Source organism: Myxocyprinus asiaticus, chromosome 17, assembly GCF_019703515.2.
Source record: "Myxocyprinus asiaticus isolate MX2 ecotype Aquarium Trade chromosome 17, UBuf_Myxa_2, whole genome shotgun sequence".
In the NCBI taxonomy this organism is placed as follows: domain Eukaryota; kingdom Metazoa; phylum Chordata; class Actinopteri; order Cypriniformes; family Catostomidae; genus Myxocyprinus; species Myxocyprinus asiaticus.
In genome coordinates this window covers 31,130,125-31,155,110 of record NC_059360.1, presented here as the reverse complement: position 1 = coordinate 31,155,110, position 24,986 = coordinate 31,130,125, and the positions used below count along the sequence as shown (strand labels likewise).

Here is a 24,986-nt window from a genome sequence, read left to right as displayed (position 1 = left end):
CATTTGGGTGATTTCTACTATCATTATGATTTAAAAAGGAGCCAAACAACAACGTGATAATATATGGCTTCATATGATCACTACCCTTAAATAAAGGACAGTATTTTGCATGATCAGTCATATTTTCAAAATCAATGCCAAAATTTCTGCCAGGGTATACAAAAATTTGAGCACAACTGTATATGGACAGACTGACACTTAAAAACAGGACAGACCTGCTTTTTTATCCTCTTAAAAACATCATGCCTGCAGCCTCTCCCATCACTCTCTTTGCTAAAGTTATTGTCAACTAACACGTAACCTTGATTATATTAATGCCTGCATTTTCAGAGTGAAGGGAAAACACCACATAAAGGCAGCTGATGAGATAGTAGCTCAGTCCTAATGTTTCATGTCAGACTGGGGAGAGCACATGATCAGTCATGTATATGGCCCGGTGTGTGTTTGTGTAATTGTGTGTGATTGATGTAGTAGGTGAGTGTGTTTACTTCACAAAAATGTATTGTCGTACTAATGTACAGTGATGGTATCAGATGGGAATACCATGGTACTTCCATATATATCATGGCATGAAAAAATTCATGTACCATAGTATTTACATGGTACTCTAAGGTACTTTCAAGAATATCCTTGGAACTACCATGGTACATGTCCAATATTTGTGTTGTGAGAAGTAAGGTAGGTGTAGGTGCTGTGAGTGAGTGAGTGAGTGAGTGAGTGAGTGAGTGAGTGAGTGAGTGAGTGTATGTGATCAGCTTGGGTATGTGAGCCCTGGAGGTAAGTGGAGGGTTGGATGTACTTTTGCTTTTCAGAACATCTGTGATGGTGATGCAGAAAAGATGTCATCTTGAATTCATCTAAAGTCAAATAAAAAATAAAAAAAATCAAATCAAATCAAATCAAATCACTTTATTGTGATATTAAGTCACCCTCTAAGTGCACAAAAATGAGCTAGCCCAGAAATAGATTTTTTTGTCTATTAACTCCAGCTGAAAACCAAGGCTGCTCACTGACTTGAAGAATAAGGCTCTTTCTCAAGGTAAGTTTTGCAATCACCATCAATTTGATTGAGAAACTTGGCAACAACATTTTTTGGTCACAACATGGAAGCAAAACACGTTAGAGAGATTCAACATTTCAAATAGCTGGGACACTTCAAGTCAAAAGGGCTCTGAAACACTGGAGCTCACCTTTTGGTTAGATAGCTGGTGAAATTCTCCCCAAACTCTATGACGCCCCAATATTCCCCATTATGGATGCCAGCAAAAGCCTTTGAATGAGACAAGTTCACCTGCACAAAGGAAACAAAACACAATGTAAAAAATATTTGTCAGGTAAATTAAATGTTATTTAAATTATTATTTATTTAGCTTGACAGGATCAACCTAACTACATCAGGTTACACCAACAAACATAATGTTTAACCTCGTGAGACCTCACGTACACATGTGTGGATGTTATATTTTGGCTTCGCTATACACAACGCATAATTTAAATTCATTTAAACCAACTGATCTCAGTTCAGGAGACTCTGTGCTGTCAATAAAGGGTTAATCTTTTGATGCAATCTTAATGTTAATCTTTTCGAGTCATGTGACAAAACAACATGGCGCCGACCACAGTAGAGTTTGTCTTTGGGAGAAATGCCAACAAAACTACATTTGGTAAGAAATTTATTTAAGTTTTTACTTTGAAACCATTTTGAATCAAAAGGATATAATCTCTAGTTTAATCCGAAATGCCATTTTTTTTCTCCCCTTTTCTCCCCAATTTGGAATGCCCAATTGTCCTCATGTCCTAAGTCCTCGTGGTGGCGTAGTGACTCGCCTCAATCCGGGTGGCGGAGGACGAATCTCAGTTGCCTCCGCGTCTGAGACCGTCAATCCGCACATCTTATCACGTGGTTTGTTGAGCGCGTTACCGCGGAGACATAGCACGTGTGGAGGCTTCACGCTATTCACGGCACTGAGAGCGAGAACCACATTATAGCGACCGCGAGGAGGTTACCCCATGTGACTCTACCCTCCCTAGCAACCGGGCCAATTTGGTTGCTTAGGAGTCCTGGCTGGAGTCACCCAGCACGCTCTGGATTCGAACTCACGATTCCAGGGGTGTTAGTCAGTGTCTTTACTTGCTGAGCTACCCAGTGATTGGATGATGCTGGTCATTACTTTGAATCAGAATTAATTATGCTAATGATTGATGTAATGTCTGTAATATCTCACACTCCTGGAAACATAAACAATTTGATAAAAACAAATCTGACTTTTTATAGCTAGGTATTTGTGACAGATTCTTAGCTCTCTTGTAAAGGAGGAAGTGGGAGCAGGATAAACAATCCATGTCTTTATTTCTACACGCTTTTCAGTATTTTCATCACTGTTTGCTTTTCAGCACAACATGTGCACACACACAGCTTCATGTGTCTCTCTCTCTCTCTCCTCCAGCGGACTGGATTGCTCTTTTATATCCCTCTCAGCTCTCACTGTAAACACAAACAGCTGTTAGAGATAATTTCCCACAGGTGTCAATCCTTACCGTTCTTCCTCTCACGGCCTCACTCTCCACAGACGTCGCTCGGCCACACCCCATCACCACAGTATTATTTAAAATACCACAACTTAGTCCCACTCTCGACATATGTTGCCATCAGTTTTTAGGAAAACTGTTTGCTCTAGACTGTATTTTTGCATGTTCATTAGGTGCTACTAGTTAAAAATAAAAAAAGGAAATGGAAAATGCACACAGCAGTCACACTCGGGTCTCAGGGTCAGATCAAGTAGAAATACTGCATGTTACGACATTCTACAGTGCAGTGGCTCAGTTTGATTGATAATACATTAGCATATTACATTAGGGTAACAAAGAATCCTGATGAGTAGCTTCTGATTTGTTGGGCAAAATAATAAGAGTGCACAACTCAGTGACATCAACTGTATCAGACCATTTGATCATTTGAGATCATTGTATTACTAATTCACTCACAACTGCATCTTCTCTACTAAGCACCATTCTCTTAAAAGTATTTTAAAGTTGTTTGTGCTCCTTGTACATTTGTTGAACTGAAATTGAGGAAATAAGAAGTGAGAGGGTAAGAATCTATATCATTTCTATTTCAAGACATTGCCTTCCCCTTTTTAATTATTTGTGAAGAATGTGTGAAAAGTTTTGCACTTTAGTGTTGCTGAAAATTTAAACTGTCACCAGATTTAACATGACAAATCTAATCTAGTCCTGCAATTTCATACAATCCTTAAATTCCATTGTCTCTCTCAGAGAAATTAGTCTTGCCTAGTGTTTGAACACAAATGTGTGTGTGTGTGTACCTGGTGGACGCTTGTGTTGTCGAGGAAGGACAGCAATGATTTGCTGTAGGCACTGGGGCTGCTTTCATTATTTACCACAGCTACATCAATGTCTTTGGGATCCCCGCCAATACACAGACACATCAGACTGATCTGAATTACAGGCAACAGGAACTGGAAACAGAGGGACCTGAGCACAAACCAGACAAACACATACAATTTCTCTATTGCCACATTCACACAGCAGCAGATTACGATTGTCAGTCTTGTATTTGAGTGCTTCATACAATTAAGTTCACACACACTTCGGTTATTTATGAGAGTGAAACTGCATTCTATAACCTAACTGACCGTACATTTTCAGGACTCACAACTGTATTTTTCGGCAAGCCCGTGGTATGTGAACGGAACCATCCTGGACAACTAGTTGTCTGTCACGTCATATAATGTGAGAGCCACGCTGCACTGTACACACGTGTGTATCACGTTAATCATGAGGGGTTTTGTTAACTCACGGAGATGAAGATATGAGCTGCGTGTCATCCGAAGATCCAGCCGCTGTATTCCACTGGACACAAGTGCTGCGCTCGGTTAAAAATCATTAAAAGCCACTCTTGGTTAATTATGATCTGATGGATGATCTCGCGCCTCGTTTGGACTAGTTTACTTAATAATGCGGTGTCAATTGTGATAAAACATGCGGGGACATCGTAATCTTTGTGTCACTGTCACTATGGCTACAGGTAATTGAATACAAGCTTGACTTCCATTAATTGTTAGATTACCACAAAAAAATTATTTCGAAAAAAAAATACAAAATAATCTAAAATCAAAGTTACATTGAGGCACTTACAATGGAAAAGAATGGGGACAATTTTTGAAGGGTTTAAAAGGCAGAAATGTGAAGTTTATAATTTTATGAAAGCACTTACATTAAGTCTTCTGTTAAAACTCATGTCTTATTTGAGCTGTAAAGTTGTTTAAATCAACATTTTACAGTCATTTTAGGGTTTGTTGATATTACATCGTCATGGCAACGAAGTTGTAAATTAACAATTAGTTTACACAGAAAAGGTTAGTAATGGATTTTATCACACTAAAATCATGTTAACATGCATATTTTTTATGCCTTGTGGCTACAATTTTGAAATAGTGAGTATTTCAACATTTACGGATTAGCCCCATTCACTTCCAATGTAAGTGCCTCACTGTTACCAAGATTTTTGCTTTTTTAAGAAAAGGAGGGGCAAGTCAAAATACATTTTTGTTGTAATCAATAATATGCCACAAATGCTGTCTATTGAGCTTAACTTGAATTGAACCCGGAATATTCCTTTAAGGCTCACAACTGTAAGTAAATGCGGTTGTAAATCCCAAACACTAATTGTGTGTACGTAGCCTATGAGCAACAAGCCCTATACAGAGTTTTGAATGAATATGCACCTTGCCAACAAATCAAAAGGCAGAAATTTAATAGTTTTTCCATCTTTTCCCCACCTTATTAAATTATTCATTCACATCATTCATTTATTTTGTTTGTTTAACTGGAATATAAGACAAAATTGTTTGATTAGAGTCTCCTTGACTGAGTGATTGTACAGGATTGATTACCCTGGCGTTCTTTTCATTCGGACCATTGTCTTGATCATCAGTGCTGCGATGTTGCGCCATTTTGGTATGACGTGTCTGGCCCGCACCTTCCAGTCAGCTGTGGAGAAACACATTTAATCTGACTGTGAATCAGTTCCAAAGGTAAAGCAACTGAAGACGTTTAAGTCGGTATAATACGAATGGAGTGTATTAAAGTTAGAAAAGGCTTTATGCTTAGTTTAAGAGTTTCTTGTACCTTTATATTTGGGCATTTCTTCTAATGGGCTCTTTGCCAGTATGGGCTCTCGGCTCTCATCTCTCAAACTGTCTGGAGATGGGCTGCTGTCAGGCAGACGGCCCTGAGGACTCTGTTTGGGCCCGATCTGATCCGAGTCCTCGCAAAGTTGCAAAAAGGCACTCTCTAATGTCTAACATACAGTATAAGCAGAAACATAAACACATATATTTGACAAACCCAATGCTTGTGTTTACTGGCTTATGAAATGGGAGTGTGTGTACTCACTGCAGCATTGTGTTGCTTCATAACAGCATCTGGAGGACCTTCAGCTAACAATTGACCATTCCTCATCAAACCTACCTATAGATAGAGATGTGAGCCTTGAGTTCATATTAAAATTGCTGCTTTTGACAGGTGACACATGTGATATTAACAGGAACTGTTTCTCAGGAGAAAAATTTGAGAAGCAAGAGACAAAAGTCTCAGTTTGCTCTCCATTTAATTTCACAGATTTCTAGAAGAACCTACTGAGGTACTAAAGAGATCTCATTTATGATTTCTCTGTTATGGGTAAAGAGTGAGAGAGACAGAATGATGGAGCATGAAAATTGTGGGGAACATTCTTGTTTTTAAAAATAGTTATAATTTCAAGTCACTCACAGCATTGTTCTGGGCCTGTGTGAAAAGACATGTGAATGTGGTTATATGTGCATGTATGTTGTGTATGTGTTTGTGTCTTTGGTGCTTCTGTATATGGCTTGTGTTTGTAACTCAGAGTAATAAATAGTACAGGATATAGAAACTGTCTAGCTGATGTTACACAGTCATACAGAATTATGCACCACTCATAACAAACACACAACAGACGTCATACCCTGAAGACAAACTGGTAAAACAACACTGGAGAGGTTCTATAAAAATAAATTTAAACAATAGACCCAGGCGCCTTAAAACCCATGCCGCTTCTTCTCCTGGAATCTATTGTCTGACATCTACCAGCTTTTTTTAATGCAATTAACAGTGCTTTTACGGTGTTAGCAAAACGACTTTAAAATTCTGATTATGTCACTATACAGGTTTGCCAGTTGTCTCTATGCCAGCTTTATGACACGGTCTTGACAAATGTAACAAGCATTTAGCATTAAGAAAATGCTTGCCAGTTCAAACATAAAAGCTTACCTGTAATTTTTCACCAAAAGCTAGTTTTAAGGTTTTGTAACGAACCTCTGTACAAAGTGCATGCTGAAAACAAGCCAAGACGATAATAAGGGATTACAGAAACTAATCTGAATGAATAACACTAAGTGGAGTGGTACGTCTGTTATAGACACACAAAGAGCATTCAGCATGACTCATTTAAAGATCAGTTTAATTAATTCTGCCATTTCCACTGTCTCTGCAATCCTCCAGGTTTTGTCAGGAACATTTATAAGAGACTGCATAACGAAATTTACTTCAATTCTACCTAAAAAGACCAGTTTAATTATTTTGTGTGAACTGGTTTCCTTAGTGATAAAAAACTATTTAGCCAGTGGAATGCTTGAAATTGGTTTGTTAACACAGATGTTGTCATCTCGAAATGGGCCAGTACTCACTAGTATGGAATACTAGCAATTCTGCATTATTCTGTTCACAGTACAGGGTATTTCGGCATATAATCGCTTCTGTCTGCCCTGTCACTCATACTAGACTAAGAATGTTAGTCTTGTAAACCAAAGTTGTGACTATCAACATTAAATTTGGTGGATATTGTAGCTTAATGTACATTCAGATATAAAGATGCTGTCTGACTGGTGTTTAGGGGTTGGCAATAAAATTGTGCAAGTCAAAGTGTCAGGGAATATCTGACAGTCTCCAGCTATTATAAAATAAGTCTATTTATATTCTAAGGTTGGATGTTGGTTAGTTAAGGAAGGTGGCTTACTGTATTGGCTTGACTGGCCTCCTCGATGTAATGTGTTGTAATAATAACAGACACCTGTCCTCCTCTTACAATGTCCACCAGGTGCTGCCATATCCTGCAGAGGTGGAGATTTTGTTTCATGAATGTGGAGTTTTCTGTAAAAATAGTGCTGTTATACCAATGTAAAGGAAACATTTGATATGCTATATTAGGTCTGATATTTGGGATTCTGTACACATTTCTAACATGCAATGAATTATAAACGCCAACAACCACTCTTGGAGGGCTTTTGACATTCTGGCATACATTACTTCACAACACATGAGAAATAGTATTCAATTGTTTTGCAAAGCCCCCCAAAATGGTTGCAGGATTAGACAGTCTGTTGTGTAAGAGCACAGAATTTTAATACAAGAGGATTTCAGCTGGGTTCAACAGGGTCTCACCACTGCAAAAAATTAATTTGTCAGTAAAACTACATAGAAAACATCCATAAGAGAGTATGTTTCTCTGGGTGTCACCTATTCTAAACAATAAACATTTTCTGGAGGGATAAAGCCAGAAAGATCACTTGCAACAAAAAATGTAATAAAAATTAATAGTGTGGTACTGTACCGCTCAGTAATTGCTGCATCTTATTAGCTTATTAGGTGTGTTTGATTAAGGAGATATCCAAAATGTGTAGTTTTGGGGGGCCTCCAGGAACAGAGTTGGGAACCACTGCTGTAGTACTTGGCAGAAAAATTATTTATTAATTCTTAATAATTCTTAATAATAAATAACTCTTTGAACATTGATGTCTTCTATCATAGTGCTGCTGCCACCATTTTATAACTGCAATAAGCCACTTTAGTATACTGCTTTATATTAGTATTATTTATTGCTTTAGTAATTAACTTACATTTTCACTAACAATCAATCTGATTTTGTTACTTAATATCTAAAAACAGTGCTATTTTAGGAGGCACCTGAACAAGGACTGTAGAACCCCGGCAAAGTTCTAAAAGGTTTTAGTTTGTAGTGAAACACAAGATACAGAAAAAGCCAGAAGAATGTGTTTGACACAGCCAAGGGCTGCATTAACTGAAAATTCTTTGTCATTTACAGATTTTCTGAAAGATTGATGGAAATTTTCAAATACTGTCCATCATTTTGTCAGATAAAATATAAGAAAACATTTTCACCTAGTGCACCAGTTTTGACTTCACTGTCTCTCTCACACACACTCCCGCTGCATGTGTGTGTGAGTGCCCTGTTTATTAAGATCCGTATTAACAGGTGTCATCACCATTAACACCTGGAAGTATGCGTCTCTTTTGACCAATTGTGTTTGGATTTCGAGAAGAGGTCTGAATAATTGACTGCACAGCAGTCATTATGTTAGTGTATTACTGCATGATCAGTGTGCCACTTTATTAATAAAGCATAAAAAAGTATAGTAACAAAATGAAAGCGCGAAAAAGCGGCACGTTTCAGCCAATTACTTGCATTTAATCTAAGTGCATTTATTAGCATGTTTAGAGTAGAATTGTCAGTTATTTTAGAGGAGTACCTGCATTAGAGCTTCAGAGATGCATGTGCTTCTTATCTGTGACTTTATTGTTATAGGCTATCAGGCACACTGAAGATGTTCCGTGAACTTGTGCATTTTCCGATCAGATGGTTATTTCATTTAAAAGCCGCATGTACCGGTAAAGTTTAAAAATCTTGTTTTAGCGCAATGGTTGATTGACAGGTAGCTACTTTCATCCAAGAATTCCTTGGTAGAATTGTCAGTTATTTTAGAGGAGTACCTGCATTAGAGCTTCAGAGATGCATGTGCTTCTTATCTGTGACTTTATTGTTATAGGCTATCAGGCACACTGAAGATGTTCCGTGAACTTGTGCATTTTCCGATCAGATGGTTATTTCATTTAAAAGCCGCATGTACCGGTAAAGTTTAAAAATCTTGTTTTAGCGCAATGGTTGATTGACAGGTAGCTACTTTCATCCAAGAATTCCTTGGTTTCACCAGACTTGCACTTGGGGAGTCAAAAATATAATTAAACCTACTGTCATGTATATGCCATTATAATGGATGCTATGCCCCTGAATGTAGTACTTATAAAATTAAAACAAGTATGACGGACAAAATAGAACATGACGGACATTTTACAACTCAGTCCATCAAAGTGATGGATTTTTCTAGTGCAACCTCTGGACACAGCTATGAACCTCAGCTGAAATGTCTAAGAGAGAGAGGAGTTAGGCAGGTTAAAATCATCTGTGTCATACTTTAAGAATATAGAACAAGGTTCACACACATACACACTTGAGAAAAGACAGATTGGTAGTGCTGGAAGTAGCAACAGTGTAGTAGAGGGTTATTGAGGATGAATGAAAAGAGTGGGAAGTGGCAGTGGAAGGTAGTGATGGATGAAGACTTTAGATATTTAGTGCATACTTGGCCCTTAGAACAGGGTCCACTCCCACAGTGGGCTCATCCAGAATCAGAAGTTGTGGGTTCTGAAGAAGAGCAGCTCCAAGAGAGACACGACGCCGCTGGCCTCCACTGTATATAAAATGAAATAATATGTTTTTAAATAACCTACATACATAATGAGCAGTTATCAGCTGTCATCAAAATAGACCTGCTTAAATAATTTTCTGAGGCTCTTATTTAAAGCTAAAGTGCATAATTTCTGCACAACTAGCATCACCAAATAGAATTGCAAAAACACTCCGACCCTCTACCATTGGGTGGACAAACAGATAGTCCCGCCCCAAACTCACACTATTGGTTGAGCCAATGTTGCTGTGTCGAGCTGGTCAGTGCCACACAGTTTAGATTTTTTGACTTATAGTTGTCTCTGCATATTAAACTGGGAGAGGAGAAAGTATATTAACATCGGAACACTTCAGCTTTTTTTACTCCCCAATTTGGAATGCCCAATTCCCAATGCGCTCTAAGTCCTCGTGGTGGCATAGTGACTCACCTCAATCCAGATGGCGGAGGACGAATCTCAGTTGTCTCCGTGTCTGAGACCGTCAATCCGCGCATCTTATTACATGGCTTGTTAAGCGTGTTACCATGGAGACCTAGCGCGTGTGGAGGCTTCAGGCTATTTTCCGAGGCATCCACGCACAAATCACCACGTGCCCCACCGAGAGCGAGAACAACATTATAGTGACCACGAGGAGGTTATCCCAACGTGACTCTACCCACCCTAGCAACTGGGCCAATTGGTTGCTAAGGAAGCCAGACTGAAGTCACTCAGCACGCCCTGGATTCAAACTTGTGACTCCAGGTGTGGTAGTCAGCATCTTTACTTGCTGAGCTCCCCAGACCCCTGAACACTTCAGCTTTAAATAAAAATGATGCAACTCTTTAATAAATTCTACATGGTCTTCACACAAAATGCAGATTTACATTTAAGTTAATACATTCAATATTAGGCTTTGGAACTTCAGAAAATGCTTCACATGATTGAGAAAATTCATGAATCTTGACAGCACAACCAATACTGTTTAACTCTTTAAATTAAACTAAACATAATGCAGCCCTGACAAACAAATCAGACTACAAATAAAGCCAAACAGATTAACCACCAGCACCAAATTACGGGACCTACCACAGCTCCACCTTAACTAACCCAAACAGTCAAGGAAACAGTCTTTACCACACACTAGTGTGATACTTTAAGGCATTTAGGGTTATTGTCTTGCTTTGTTGATGGTAAGCCCTGCCTAGAGCCAGCTCAGTGCCGTGAAAACAAAACCAGACAGACTACATCCAGAGGACAACAGGACATGCGTTGCTTTCATGCACCCAACTAAACATCTTGTGCTTTACATTCATTATGAATTTACATTCATAATGAATGACAATCCTCTCTCCACTGCTCTGGCTGCCAATGACTTGTGTACACTTGTGTAGTGTACACAGGACAAGCAATGAAGCTCCTCAAAAATCAATAATCTAAAACCTGAAATGAATACTGAATGGAATAGCAAAAATACACACTGTTTCAAAAATACAGGCACAAGACATAAACATGATATGTATTAACATTATTTTAGAGTGATTAAATCCCTTACTAACTTTCGTTGTGTAAAGTTTTGTCCAATATTACAACTTTGTTGCCATGATGTCACAACGCCGGTAAACCTTGTAAACTATTTTATCACAATAAAATCATCTTAACATGTTTAATGGCTCGTGGCTCTTCGTTTAAAACACTGTGTATTTTAATGTTTTTGGACTGGCCCCATTCACTTCCATTGTAAGTGCCTTACTGTAATAATAGTTTTTTATCTTAAGAGATGAGTCAAAATTAATAAAAGTTGTGATCAACATTATGCTACAAATGCTTTCGATTGAGCTTAACTTGTATTGAACTTGGAACATTTCTTTAAAGGCTGATAACAGAAAAATCCAGGCAAATCATGCAAAGATAGTGACTTTGATTCATTACCAAAAATGTACGCTAATAAATAGATAAATTAAACTAAAATCTATAGCAAGGAAAAGGGGGCAGTTGTCCCTTGGATATATGCCCAGTTCAAGTTTTTTATATCCAACTTATGGTTGCACATTATACCAGTACAGACAAAATATTGCAATACCAAAAAATTTAAAACAGTACAATATAATTTTGTTGCTAATTTCAGGACCATTCTACAGTGTGGTGCTATAAGCAAAATTTTACAGGGGGTGAGGTTTTTTAGATTAAATTATTAACAATTTGACAATTAATCAAATTAAAATCTTGATACGGCCAATTGTAATCATTAAACAGCAGAAGGATGTCATTTAATTAAATAATATGCAGTCTACACAAGCTACACAAGAAAAATATAATATTCAAATTAATAGCAATAATACTACTAATAACAATAATTTAATAATAAATGTTTTTATTATTATTCCCATTATTATTTATCATTATTATTATTATTGTTATTATTACAATTATTATTACATGTTGCAATATCCCAAAAACACTTGTTCTGAATATCAGCACACTGTGCAGCATTTTATTTGTCCCAAAAAACAAAAACAAAACAAAAAACATTGTTTTAATGATAACATTAAATTAAAACATAAAACATGGAATCCAGAAAAATGTAACTGAAAATGCAGAATTTGCATCTGCAAAACTTTATGCAGTTTTTTTAATTAAGTCTATTTTCTGTGTAATTTCATCAGTATTCTGAGGCTATTTATTTGTTGTCGGAGTATCGATTTAGTATCGATATTGAGGTACCAGGGCTGGTTTCGTACCAAAGCCAAAATTTTGGATTACATACAAAGAAAATAGCGCACAAACACAAATAACAATGTGGAAGTGTTTGCAAGGCATTGTACAATATGACACTTGTGTCATAATTACAGATGTCAACAAATGGCCATTAAAATTTCATATTCAGTGACTCCAGTAGACTTTGATTCAGTCACCTTACTGTATCCGTATAAAATCCATTGTGGTCACATGACCACTTGGACCCCATAGGGCCCCCATAGAGGTAGCGTGAGAACTGTCAGAATGAAAGGGCCAGAGAAGTGGACATAGGGTTTCCCAAATGTTTTTCCATGCATGATATTATTTGGCATGAGAATGATGGCATGGCATCATCTGATGGGAATGTTGTTGTTATCACAATTAACAGAAAACTGGGTCACAGATGATGCCTTTTTTATGCTTCCTCTCTTCCTCTCTTTCCCTCATACACACCACTTCTTTTTGTGTTTTATTTCAAAACTCTCTCACAAACCAGCAAACTGAACTTGCAGAAAATAAACAAATGACATGGTGACAGGCTAAATATGACCTAACAGCTGAGATTAATGAAGGCAAAGAAAGAAGTGTACATGCTGTTCTACCTGAGATTTCCAACAAGGCTGTTTTTCTGTGGCAGGTTCAGGAAGTCGATGAGGAAATTCATCCTGGCTTCGGTTTCTTTGGATGAGAGTCCATGGATTCGACCGTAAAACCATAGTGTGTTGCTAATAGTGAACTCATTGTATAGAGCTATGTCCTGCAGACAGAATGGATGAAAAAGAGAAAAAAAGAGAGAGAATGAGAGAGACAAAAGAAAAAAGGTCAATCAGGATGATCCTCTCTCCTCATCTCTCACCTGTGGCATGTATCCCACCATCCTTCCTGGCACTTCATGTCCTGGGAAAGCAGGTGGTTTGCCCAGCACTGTGATGTGTCCACGAGAGATCTTCAGAGTTCCCACAATGCATTTTAACAGTGTGGTCTTCCCACAGCCACTTGGCCCTAGCAGCCCATAACTGAAGAGAGGAAACACACACGTGCGCGCGTGCGCACACACACACACACACACAAAACAACAACCAAAGCATCAGATCCACTCAAACTACTACATTCCATTTAATACACTGAGCAATTAATATCAGATTCAAACAAGCAACTATGCAAAAGTTCCAAACAAGCAACTATGCAAAAACTCAGATGCTAATGAGATGTTTCTGATTCTGACTGTAGGCTAAGGAGAACAAAGAAAAGGAAGTGAGAGATGTTTAAAGAAGCAAAAAAAGGCTGAGAATAGCCAAAGATTTTAAGGTGCCCTCTGTATGATTTAAAAGATGGGTATTTCTTCAACTTTCCCTTGGACAATTTCATGTCCAAGGGTTTGGTGAGCAGGGCAGGGCCGAGCGGCATCTGGGCAGAGTGAGGACGGGAAGATAAGTGATGAATGACTTCCACCTGCGTGCCACACCGGCCTCGCGTTCCAGCGAGTGGAGGCAGGAGTATTTAAGGAGAGGAGACAGCGGCAGACCGGAGAGAGATGTAAGAAGCTTGCCCGTGTGTTTGACTGTCTTTATGATTTGACACATCTGGCTGAAAAGCAGTGCATGTTTTTGTTTCTTTATACGCTGAAAAGTGTCATTAAATGTTTATGTGTTTGTCAAGCTGGTCCCAGCTTCCTCCTTAACTTTCAATAATTGTTACACAAGGGATTTTTATTAAAACTAACAGATTTTTTCCAGACTCTTATTCTTTTTGTTATATGACGGCTACATCAAAACTGCCTTTGAAACATTTACCAGGATTTCATCATTTATTTTTGGTACTTTTACTTACAGATTTTATTGTTTTAGGATTGTCTCAATATTTACTGACTTTAAATATTAAACTATGAAATTACATTATTATTTTTACACGTTTAGACTATGATACTCTAAACAAAGTGTGAAATAAACATAAACCATTTTTTTTTTTTTTTCTTTTTCTCCCAATTTGGAATGCCCAATTCCCAATGCGCTCTAAGTCCTCGTGGTCGCGTAGTGATTCGCCTCAGTCCGGGTGGCGGAGGATGAATCCCAGTTGCCTCCGCGTCTGAGACAGTCAACCCACGCATCTTATCACGTGGCTTGTTGAGCGCGTTGCCACGGAGACATAGCGCGTGTGGAGGCTTCACACCATCCACCGCGGCAACCACGCTCAATTCACCATGCGCCCCACCGAGAACAAACTACATTATAGCGACCACGAGGAGGTTACCCCATGTGACTCTACCCTCCCTAGCAACCGGGCCAATTTGGTTGCTTAGGAGACCTGGCTGGAGTCACTCAGCATGCCCTCGAACTAGCGAACTCCAGGGGTGGTAGTCAGCGTATTTTACCACTGAGCTACCCAGGCCCAACATAAACCATTTTAATATTTATTGTGTGAAAATTATTTCTATACATTTTTTAAAAACTATCCCACAGTTGTTGCGTCATTTCCACCACACCAAAAAAATTTGCCCATAATGAAGATTTTTTCAAAAGGTGGTGTACAAGTCGACAAAAGTGAAGTGAAGAGCTTGAGATGAATTACGAGACAAGTGATGTTTGAAGAAAACAGAAAAATCAAGGTAAATATCACCTCTGAGCAGAATTTCAAATGATTTATGCAAAAAGTCTGAAAATATTCTTTAACTGTGTGTATTTAGGATACATAAAATGTAAGCTGTGAAATTAGCCTTTGCAAGACAAAGGAGTCTGCCCTTTTATTTAAAAAAACATTAAAAATATCATTTCCATCAAGAATTTGAGATGTAGTGGAAATGACACTGGTAGGAATTTCTAAGACTTTCAGAAGAAAGAAAAAGTTAAAAAATGACATAAATCTCCTGCGATGCATGTACATGCACTGGATGTTTTAACTGGATTTTACTTTCTAGAAATTCACAGAGCTGAAAGTGTCCAATGTTGAAGAAACACCCAGATGCTTTTCAATGTCCTCAGCAGCAAAATGACACTATCAGTCCAACCTCAGTCTACCATGTTTTGAATGTAATTTCAGGAAAGCAGAAGTCTTACAAACATAATGTGATGCACATCTAGTTCACACAGCCATCTAAATATGGGTCCTTGCAACTAAATAGGATTTTTAGGACTGTGAATCAATTGAAAATTTGTAACTAATTAATCGCACAGTTTTCTGATTAATCGCGATTAATCATAGTACATGCCATGGTACATTAAAACAAACATTAAAATAAAATCACACATATACTGTATTTACTTTATACTTTGTCTCAAAGAACTTGCAAGACATTGTTTAGTCATCATTTATTTAATTACTTAAATATGTACATGTTAAAATGTTCAGTTTTTTGCAGATAGAGTTTAGACACATTTATACAGTTATAAATCTTTGATAAAAGTATATGTATACCTGCTATAAAATCAGTGGTCATACTGCTATTAAAAGTTGGGCAAAATCTTCTGTCGTTCTCCAGTGGACTTTTTTAAAATGGCAGATTCCATTTATATCAAGCTTTATTGGCAAGATAATTTTAAGTTTACATTGCCAATGCATTATTAGACACTACGGTATACATACATACAGATATAAAACAAATTGAATGCTGAAGATTAATTTCCTAAAGTGTAAAATCTTAAAACTCTTATTTTCTCTGGCTACCGTATAGTCTCTATTGTGCACACGCTGGGTCTCTCTCACATGGTTTCGCTTTTGACACTGGTTCAGATGACTGTGAGTGAGCATTTTTGGGCAATGCGAAGATATACGGCAGCTTGCCTGTTTCTCTCCCACTCCTGGCTCACCACTTGCAGGTGAAGTCTCCACTCTCTGTAAAGTAGATCAACTCGCGTGTTTTTTACGCCTGGGACATGCGTCGCACATAGTGAATAAGTGTGCACTGCTCCAAACAATTAGTTTCTGTGCTAGAATGTGCAGTTGAGTCAAACGTGTACCTCCTGGAAATGTATATATGACAATTTTAGCAAACAGAAAGAGGTGGAAAACATTAGTGAAGTCCCCCCCCCCCCCAAAAAAAATTAACATGTAAAATTTCCCATCCCTAAGGATTTTTAACCAGGGGCGGACTGGCCATCGGGAGAACCGGGACTTTTCCCTGTGGGCCGGCTGCAAAACTGGGCAGTGATATGCCAAAGTGGGCGGCGATATGATGAAGGGGGCCGCTATAAGCTGAAGGTGGCCGCGAAACAGTGCCGCGATATGGCGAAGGGTGCCGCGATATGCACAAGATGACAGTGAAACACATTTCCACAACCTTCAACCTCATCCCACCCCACCCGCTCGACAACTTCACATCGCAAACCCCCTACCCCCCACTCTACAAATTTTCTCCAGGGCCAATTTTTGTTCCCAGTCCCAGCAACAAGTGCCTAAGGGATGAGGTGTCACACAAATGCCAGGTCCGCATTTGGGTATTTTTCTTGCTCAAAGTTAACAAGCAAGATCATATTAAACAGAATACATATTAGTAAACACATTTAAAGAGAGAAAGAAAGAGAGAAGGAGACAATCATGGACTCACATTTGGCCCTGAGGGAGTGTCAGGTTGAGATTGCTGAGGACTTTAAGTTTGCCATATGAACGACACACATCACGACAATGGATTGCAGCACCGCAACTCCCTGCCTCCAAGTCAGCCTTCATAGTACTGCTCTCAAAAGTCTACAGAGATAAAGAAATTGCAGTTAGTTCAAAGTATTTTGACAACCAAATCAAACCGAAAAAGAATGAAAATTCTCTAATCAAGCATTACAAAAATAATTTATCACAGGTGCAGGAGGATGATGACTGATCTGCTCTACCTGACCTTTATTATACTTTTATGTTTTGTGACGCTAATGGTTTGTTTATTTTTTCATGTATGAGAAGAGCGTGCAGCCTGTGTATTTGCCATTAAATGTGTGGAATACAGACTTTTGCTGTTTGGCTCAATGATTTGTCAGACTCAACCATTTATCTCCGGGTAAAAGCGTTACAGTGCCTGGTAATATGTGCATATAAAATGGCTAGAAATAGCATTTTATCTTAGCGTAAAGCTGACAATTTACACAAGGTTTATTTCTATTTCTTCTGCTCCAAACTTACTTCAAACTTACTTCTCTGTCTGCTCGTATGAATGTAACACATCATAAGAAAGTGTTTCACCGCTGTTCAAATGCACTTTGGATCGCATCATTTATATGTCTACATGTTTTCCATCTGAAAGGACTAAATATTAAATGAAACAAATGACAATAAAATGCAAAGTAATCTCTTCAGTAATCAAAACACTTTTTGAATGTAACTGTATTCTAATTACCAATTATTTAAATTGTAACTGTAATGGAATACAGTTACTTATATTTTGTATTTTAAATACATAATCCCATTACATGTATTCCGTTACTCCCCACACTGCATCTCCATGTGTCCAAAAGCCTCTCCAAACAAATAAAACATAATAATTGTACATAAGAATTAATTACACATGCAAACACAACAATGACTAAAGGTATTCATTGCATGCAGACATGATTTTAGTAATGAGATTTCACAGAACTAATGCCTTTTGACTCTGCGAGTCTGCATCATTGATTCTGTGTGATTTACATGGCTCCATCTCCTGGTGGCCATTTGTAACATTGTGCTTCATGTGGACAATCTAATGACCAATGCATCCGATTACCTTGTGTGTGTGCTCGTTAAAAAGATAATCATCTCCTCTAAATAATAGTATGTGATATTTTATGTTCCGTTTATTTTTCGTGAAGTTATAAACGCAGCATATGAGCAACACCAACATAATTGTCAAAGACATATACTTAGCTATTACTCGCTAAATTTTAGTCTGTGAGCAAAACATATGTGCTTGTTGTATTCTATTTGAGAGCTTTCCAACAACATATGACACATGGCTATTTGATCAGTTTTATGTTTTTACTGATTGCAATAATATGTAGTGCAATTTGTTTTATAAATTATCAAAACAGAACACTTCTGATTTGTTTGCAAATTTCAAAGCACTTGCTCAGTTTTGGTCATAATGCCTACATGATGCATTATAAAGTACAGCTTCTAAGCTTTCAAACGGTACCAATTTTGTGTTGGTCAAGACTGTAGTTATTAATATTTATATTCATTTGTTTTTAGGGTGCCGTCTGTATGATTTAATAGATGGCTGCTTCTTCAACTTTGGACAGTTTCATGTCCCAGGGGTTCATTTTTATTTAAACTAACAGATTTTTTCAGACTTGATGATGATGATGATGATGAACAAGATGATGCCTCCTCATTTATGACTCTTGCACTGGTTTCTAAGCAACAGCATGGATTCTGTAACTTTGAATATGCCCTTTCCCAATGCAGAAATTGGCTCATCAAGACTCTGTAATCTCCCCATTTCTCCTATTTCTTTTCACAGAAATCTCTGCACAATTAATCCCTCATCTTTCATTTCAAAAACACACACAAAAACGATCAAGATCTCTAATACCTACAAGCTGTCCTGCAGAAATGTAGACTGCGATCTTAGCACATTATAGCAATAATCAAGACATTTTAAACAAGGAATTGCTCATTGATCTATGCTACAATTTAGATGGCTCTGTGATTTTGAGGTGATTGTGTGAAAACAAATATGTCTACATGAACTACACAGATGGAGACAACATGTGAAAATCAGCTGACAATTTCGTTGCAACACAATAATGTTGTAGCTGAACTTGTTTGGTTTTCCATTTTTTTATTGTGTTGGAGGAATCGCCTCCCTTTGAAATTGCACCTGCCATAAACTTCAGGAGCTGCTTGGGTTCTTCAGTAAAACTCTCCAACTAGCTGCCTTTTATCTCTCACCTGGGATGAACATTTGTTAATGATAACAAGTAAATTTCGGCATAAACCTAATTATTATTATTATTATTATTATTATTATTATGCACACACAACTATTTACAAAGTAGCAGTTAATCTAAGCTGAAATAAATAATGAAAGTTCGAATGAGCGAATGCACATTGCACAGACGTTTAAGCATTTCAAATATATCTATTCAAAAGCTATTGAGATAAATAAATTTTATACCAAGGCGGCTTCACAATATTTGAAGAAAAATCAAGTTGAGTAGCTGTCCGCGTTATTATTAGCCGCTGCGCTGACAGGTGCAGCGATGCGCAGCGTCGAGAGGCTGCGCGAGTTATTTGGATTTCTCCACCCTTTTAACGACAAGTCCCGCCTCCTGAACCGCCTACCTTTTTGTACTAACCAATCCAACTAGGAGAAGCAATATTCAAGCAGTCTGTGATTGGACCGTTGAAATGTCTTTCACATAACCAAAGCAATCATAGCAAAGAGTGAAAAGATAAAGGGCGGGAGGGACAAATGAAGGATCGTTCACTCCAAACATGTCTTTACGCTAAAAAAATAATAAAACTTGACGCAACGCCACGAGCAGAAAGCAGGTGTCTTGAGACGCGTTTGTTAAAAAGAATATATATATATATATATATATATATATATATATATATATATGATCAAACGGTCCAGTACGGTCAAAGAGTCCGTCTAGCGCATGTTTACATAGGAGAACAAAATAACTCGCAGAAAGACGCAAAAAACAGCCAGTACTATTTCCGCGCAGAGATTATTTAGCTGGAGACGGACCACTTCTATTAAAAATAACGGGAGAAATGTGAACGCTAAATATTGCGGACGTATAAAAGGAGGTCCCGCCTTACATGTTAAAGAGCAAATCACTCTTTAGATACAGACGTCGCCTGTCAGTCGACTCGAGAACGCGCATGCGTATTAGCTGGAACAGAATGAAAAATAGCGGGGGGTTTTGTGTGATTTAAATTTAAGAAGCACAATTTATGATACCATTGTTGTCATATTTTACTGCTGATGTTCTTTGATCGTAATTTTAACCAACCGTTTTGGAGATTTCGGTCTTTCCCCGTTCAAGTAGATAGGAGCTGTATTTTTATAGCTCTTATATAAAAAATAGTTGCCCGGTAGCTTTCCAAAAATGGCCGCCGAGTGGGCTGACTTGCCTTGATAGTCCCTTTGTTATGCGTCAACGGGGGACGACGCAGTGACAGACCAATCCATCTTTTGCTCTCCACATTACATTCACATAAACAATCTATAACAAATGTGCAAAAACGACTGTCGAAAATAACATATTATCATAATTATCTAGACTTAGTGTATCAACAAGAGAACAGCATCATATTATCACGTAGGCTACATTTTCACATCGTCCCACATCGATGCCTATTTTGAGGATAGATGTCCCTTATTTAGGCTTCTCGCGCAGGCTCTGTCTGCTAATATGATATGCAAGGATAAACAAATAATAAGAAAAATTAGTAATAACTCACTCTCTCTTCCATCTCCGTTCTCTCGTTAAGAGCTTCTTCGGCACCGTTACCGGGCATGATCACCGGTCCGGCGAGATGCTGCGCTCGGTTCATTTCGCGCAGGTGAGTGAGTTAACTCGTTCTTCCCCAGATCAGAGTTGAACTGCACTCTCTGGGTGCTGCATTTTCAGGTTAAAATAACAACGAGAGAAAACAGTCCGATGTGCAGTATAATTCAATCAGAGAATCTTTTCTCCTTTAGATTGACTGCTGGGTGAAAGAAACGTTGAGGAATTTAAAATGCCATCTGCAAGTCATATATAGGCTTTAACAAGAGTGAGCAGGTAACAGATAGCCTCACTAACTAATATAAAAAAAATAAAATAAAAAAAAGGGAGGGGATAGACTCAAAATACATAGATAAAATATGACTGTTACGCCGGGTTCACACACCCTCCGTGAGCGGCGCGTGAGAGTTGGAAGTTCACATTGGCTGCGTCTCTTCTGCGAGAAACAGCAGGGCCTCTGCACAGAAGATAAAGTTAACTATGGGGTCCTAAGCCCAATTTTTTCTTTAATAAGGTCATAATAAGCTGAGGTTATTGCTGCCTCAAGGACAACAGCGGGCGGTCACCCGCACTTCATCTTTATCAGCACACTTTGGTGTGACTGGTTAATGTTGAGTCTACACTGTGTGCCCAATTATTAGGCATATTATATTCCTCAGGATTCATTTTATTGTTGAACAAACACAATGCTCTCAGTCAATCCAAAATATTATTTAACCTCAAACCTGAATGTTTAACAAAGAAATAGTGAGTTCTGTCTTTCTCAGGGGAATATGTAAGTGTGCACAATTATTAAGCAACTAAATAACAAAAAGAATTTCTCCCAACTCAGTTGTTTATTCTCAATGTTTAGAGTAGATGCAACAAATAAGTAACACAAAATGACAATTAAATAACATTTTTGGCCTTTCAAAAATATTCATTGACCAATATAGCCACCCTTCTTTTCAATAACTGCCATGAGCCATCCATCCATGGAGTCTGTCAGTTTCTTGATCTGTTCACGATCAACTTTCACTGAAGCAGCAACCACAGCCTCCCAAATGCTGTTCAAAGAGGTGTATTGTCTTCCCTCACTGTAAATCTGACGTTTGAGAAGGGCCCACAAATTCGCAGGATTTAAGTCAGGTGAGGAAAGGGGCCAAGTCATTATTTGGGCATCTTTGAGGCCCTTGCTGGCTTGTTGGGGCATTGTCCTGCATAAAGATCATGGCCTTCTTGAATGCTGAGGACTTCTTCCTGTACCACTGCTTGAAGAAAGTACTTTCCAGAAACTGGCAGTAGGTTTGAGAGTTGAGTTTCAGTCCATCTTCAACTCGAAAAGATCCAACTACCTCATCCTTAATGATAGCAGCCCATACCAGTACCCCTCCTCCACCTTGCTGGCACCTGACTCGAAGTGGTGCCCTGTGTCCATTAGTGATCCAGCCACGGGCCATCCATCAAGAGTCACTCTCATATCATCTGTCCATAAAACCTTTGAAAAATCTGTCTTCATGTATTTCTTTGCCCAATCTTGACACTTCAGTATATTCAGTTGTGGTCGTGTTTCAGCCTTCTTGACCTTGGCCATGTCTCTGAGCACTTGACACCTTGTTCTTCTGGACACTCCAGGTAGGTTGCAGTTCTGGAATATGGTAGCATTGGAGGATAATGGGTTCCTGGTAGCTTCACGTTTAATTCTTCTCAAGTCTTTTGATGTTAATTTGCGCCTTTTCTGCTCCATGCGTTTTTTGCGCCCCATTTGACTATTCACAACAAAACGTTTGATTGTCCGGTGGTCACGCCTCAATAGTTTAGCTATTTCAAGAGTGTTGCATCTGTCTGAAAGGCATTTTACAATATTTGACTTTTCAGTGTCAGTTAAGCCTCTTTTTTGGCCCATTTTATGAGGTAATGAAGCTGCCTAATAATTATGCACACCTTGATATAATGTGTTCACCACACCCTCCCTCATTACACAAATACATACCACCTGAAAATGATTGAATCCAATAAGCATTCAAGTTTATATGGTTTTGAGTTGGAAAATGTGCATAGAAATAATGATAAGATCAGAATACTCACTTGCCTAATAATTGGGCACTCGGTGTATACTGTACACCTATATCCAAATCAGAAGAATCAGAATGAACTTTATTGCCAAGTATTCTCACGTAGGCTACACAAGGATTTATTTTGGCGACAGGAGAAACAAGTGCACACACAGAAAATTATAGTGAGACACAGAATATAAAATAGTGTGTGGATGCCCACACTATTCTCCGCAGCATCCACACACAACTCACCACGCGCCCCATCGAGAGCGAGAACCATATTATAGCGACCACGAGGAGGTTACCCCGTGTGCAGGGTTGGGGAGTAACAAAATGCATGTAATGGGATTACATATTTAAAATACAAAGTATAAGAAACTGTTTTCCACTACAGTTACAGTTTAAATAATTGTAATTAGAATACAGTTACATTCTAAAAGTATTTTGATTACTGAAGAGATTACTTTGCATTTTATTGTCATTTGTTTCATTTAATATTTAGTCCTTTCAAATGGAAAACATGTATACATATAAATGATGCGATCCAAAGTGCATTTGAACAGCGGTGAAACACTTTCTTATGATGTGTTACATTCATACGAGCAGACAGAGAAGTAAGTTTGAAGTAAGTTTGGAGCAGAAGAAATAGAAATAAACCTTGTGTAAATTGTCAGCTTTACGCTAAGCTAAAATGCTATTTCTAGCCATTTTACATGCACGTTACCAGGCACGATCATATTTTTTTATCAAGAAAATTCACGTTGGAACATAATTTCTTTTTTCTAGTAAGATCTTTGATATTAGGGCAAAAATCATATTCTTGATAATAATTTTTGTATTGTTTTCCTGTAAAAATATCTAAAAATCCTTAAAACAAAGATCAGTTTATTTTATCTTGTTTTAGAAACAACACTGCATAAGATATTTAGGTTTTTCAGAGAATGTATTTTTAACATGTGTATTTTGTCTTACTGTACTGGCAGAGTTTTTATAGTCAAAACAAGTGAAAAAATCTACCAGTGCTGAAGAAGTAATCCAAAGTATTTAGAATACGTTACTGACCTTGAGTAATCTAACGGAATACGTTACAAATGACATTTTACAGCATGTATACCGTAATCTGTAGTGGAATACATTTCAAAAGCAACCCTCCCAACCCTGCCCATTTGACTCTACCCTCCCAAGCAACCGGGCCAATTTGGTTGCTTAGGAGACCTGGCTAGAGTCACTCAGCACCCCCTGGATTTGAACTCACGACTCCAGGGGTGATAGTCAGCATCAATACTCGCTAAACTAACCATTCCCCCCATGCTAGCGCCATCTTTGATTTTTAATGGGAATGACAACGAGGCTAGGAGGGATAGACGTACAGTCTCTTCAGCGGGTTTTACTGCAGTTTAAAGTGTTTTGGGATTGTTCCACAGACAAAACATTGATAAAATATCTGTCCAAGAACAATTAGTATACAAAGAACTCCAGACAAAATGAGTTGTGGAAAATCAGATGTGATCCAGGAGCTTTATACAGCTTTATACCGTTCGTGCAATTGAAGAGATGGTAAGTCTATCCCTCACAGCCTCGTTGCCATTTCATTAAAAATGGCAAAGATGGCGATACTGTGAATAAGGTCTATAAGGTCAAAAAAATTTAACAAGTCATTTTTTAGTATAAATTCTGTTCCCTGCCCAATAGATGGTAATGTGCACAATGAATGTGAATCGCCAAAATCAAAAGAAGAATGTGAAAGTGAAAGTGGAGATTTATAGAAAAAAAATGACTTAAATATTGATCTGTTTCTCACCCACACTTATCATATTACTTCTGAAGATATGGAGTCTTATGGAATACTTTTAAGATGCCTTCATGTGATCTTTGGAGCTTGAAAGGTCTGGCCACCATTCACTTGCTTTGAGAGGACCTAGAGTTGAGATATTCTTCTAAAAATCTTAATTTGTGTTCAGCAGAAGGAAAAAAGTCATACACATCTGGGATGGCATAAGGCTGCGTAAATGATGAGAGAATTTTCATTTTCTTGGTGAACTATCCCTTTAAAAGAAGTTTAACATGAAGAAATCAATATTACTTTTAAAAAATATGTTTAAATCATGTACTCACAAGAGATGAAGTTTCCAGTCATATCAGTAGCCAAATAAAAACGTTTTATTTTACATGGAGTGGATCTCCTCATGGGGGCTGCCATTTTGAGATCACATGACCAGCCGAATATTGCTTG

At 38.1% G+C, this 24,986-nt stretch overlaps 1 protein-coding gene and 1 long non-coding RNA gene across 3 annotated transcripts in view; one reads left to right on the top strand and one right to left on the bottom strand.

Moving 5' to 3' along the window:
- The window catches only part of LOC127455084 (ABC transporter G family member 20-like), a 39,005-nt gene extending 18,249 nt beyond the window's left edge, over positions 1 to 20,756 (bottom strand). Inside the window, exons 1-11 of one of the 2 annotated variants that reach the window (XM_051722665.1) lie at positions 20,671 to 20,756; positions 16,838 to 16,977; positions 13,154 to 13,313; positions 12,900 to 13,054; positions 9,480 to 9,587; positions 7,058 to 7,151; positions 5,419 to 5,493; positions 5,152 to 5,323; positions 4,917 to 5,013; positions 3,327 to 3,495; positions 1,191 to 1,291 (exon numbers count right to left, since the gene is read on the bottom strand). In XM_051722665.1, coding sequence (XP_051578625.1) covers positions 1,191 to 1,291; positions 3,327 to 3,495; positions 4,917 to 5,013; positions 5,152 to 5,323; positions 5,419 to 5,493; positions 7,058 to 7,151; positions 9,480 to 9,587; positions 12,900 to 13,054; positions 13,154 to 13,313; positions 16,838 to 16,977; positions 20,671 to 20,727 — 1,328 coding nt within the window. In that variant the 5' untranslated portion in view covers positions 20,728 to 20,756. Of the gene's footprint in view, positions 1 to 1,190; positions 1,292 to 3,326; positions 3,496 to 4,916; positions 5,014 to 5,151; positions 5,324 to 5,418; positions 5,494 to 7,057; positions 7,152 to 9,479; positions 9,588 to 12,899; positions 13,055 to 13,153; positions 13,314 to 16,837; positions 16,978 to 19,372; positions 19,504 to 20,670 lie in introns of those variants that run through there. The other variant, XM_051722666.1, reaches the window with a different exon arrangement.
- On the top strand, positions 13,558 to 16,959 carry LOC127455085 (uncharacterized). Its single transcript, XR_007899633.1, has 3 exons — positions 13,558 to 13,833; positions 14,817 to 14,902; positions 16,363 to 16,959. It is a non-coding gene; the product is annotated as an uncharacterized LOC127455085 (long non-coding RNA).
- Positions 20,757 to 24,986: the final 4,230 nt, after the last annotated feature.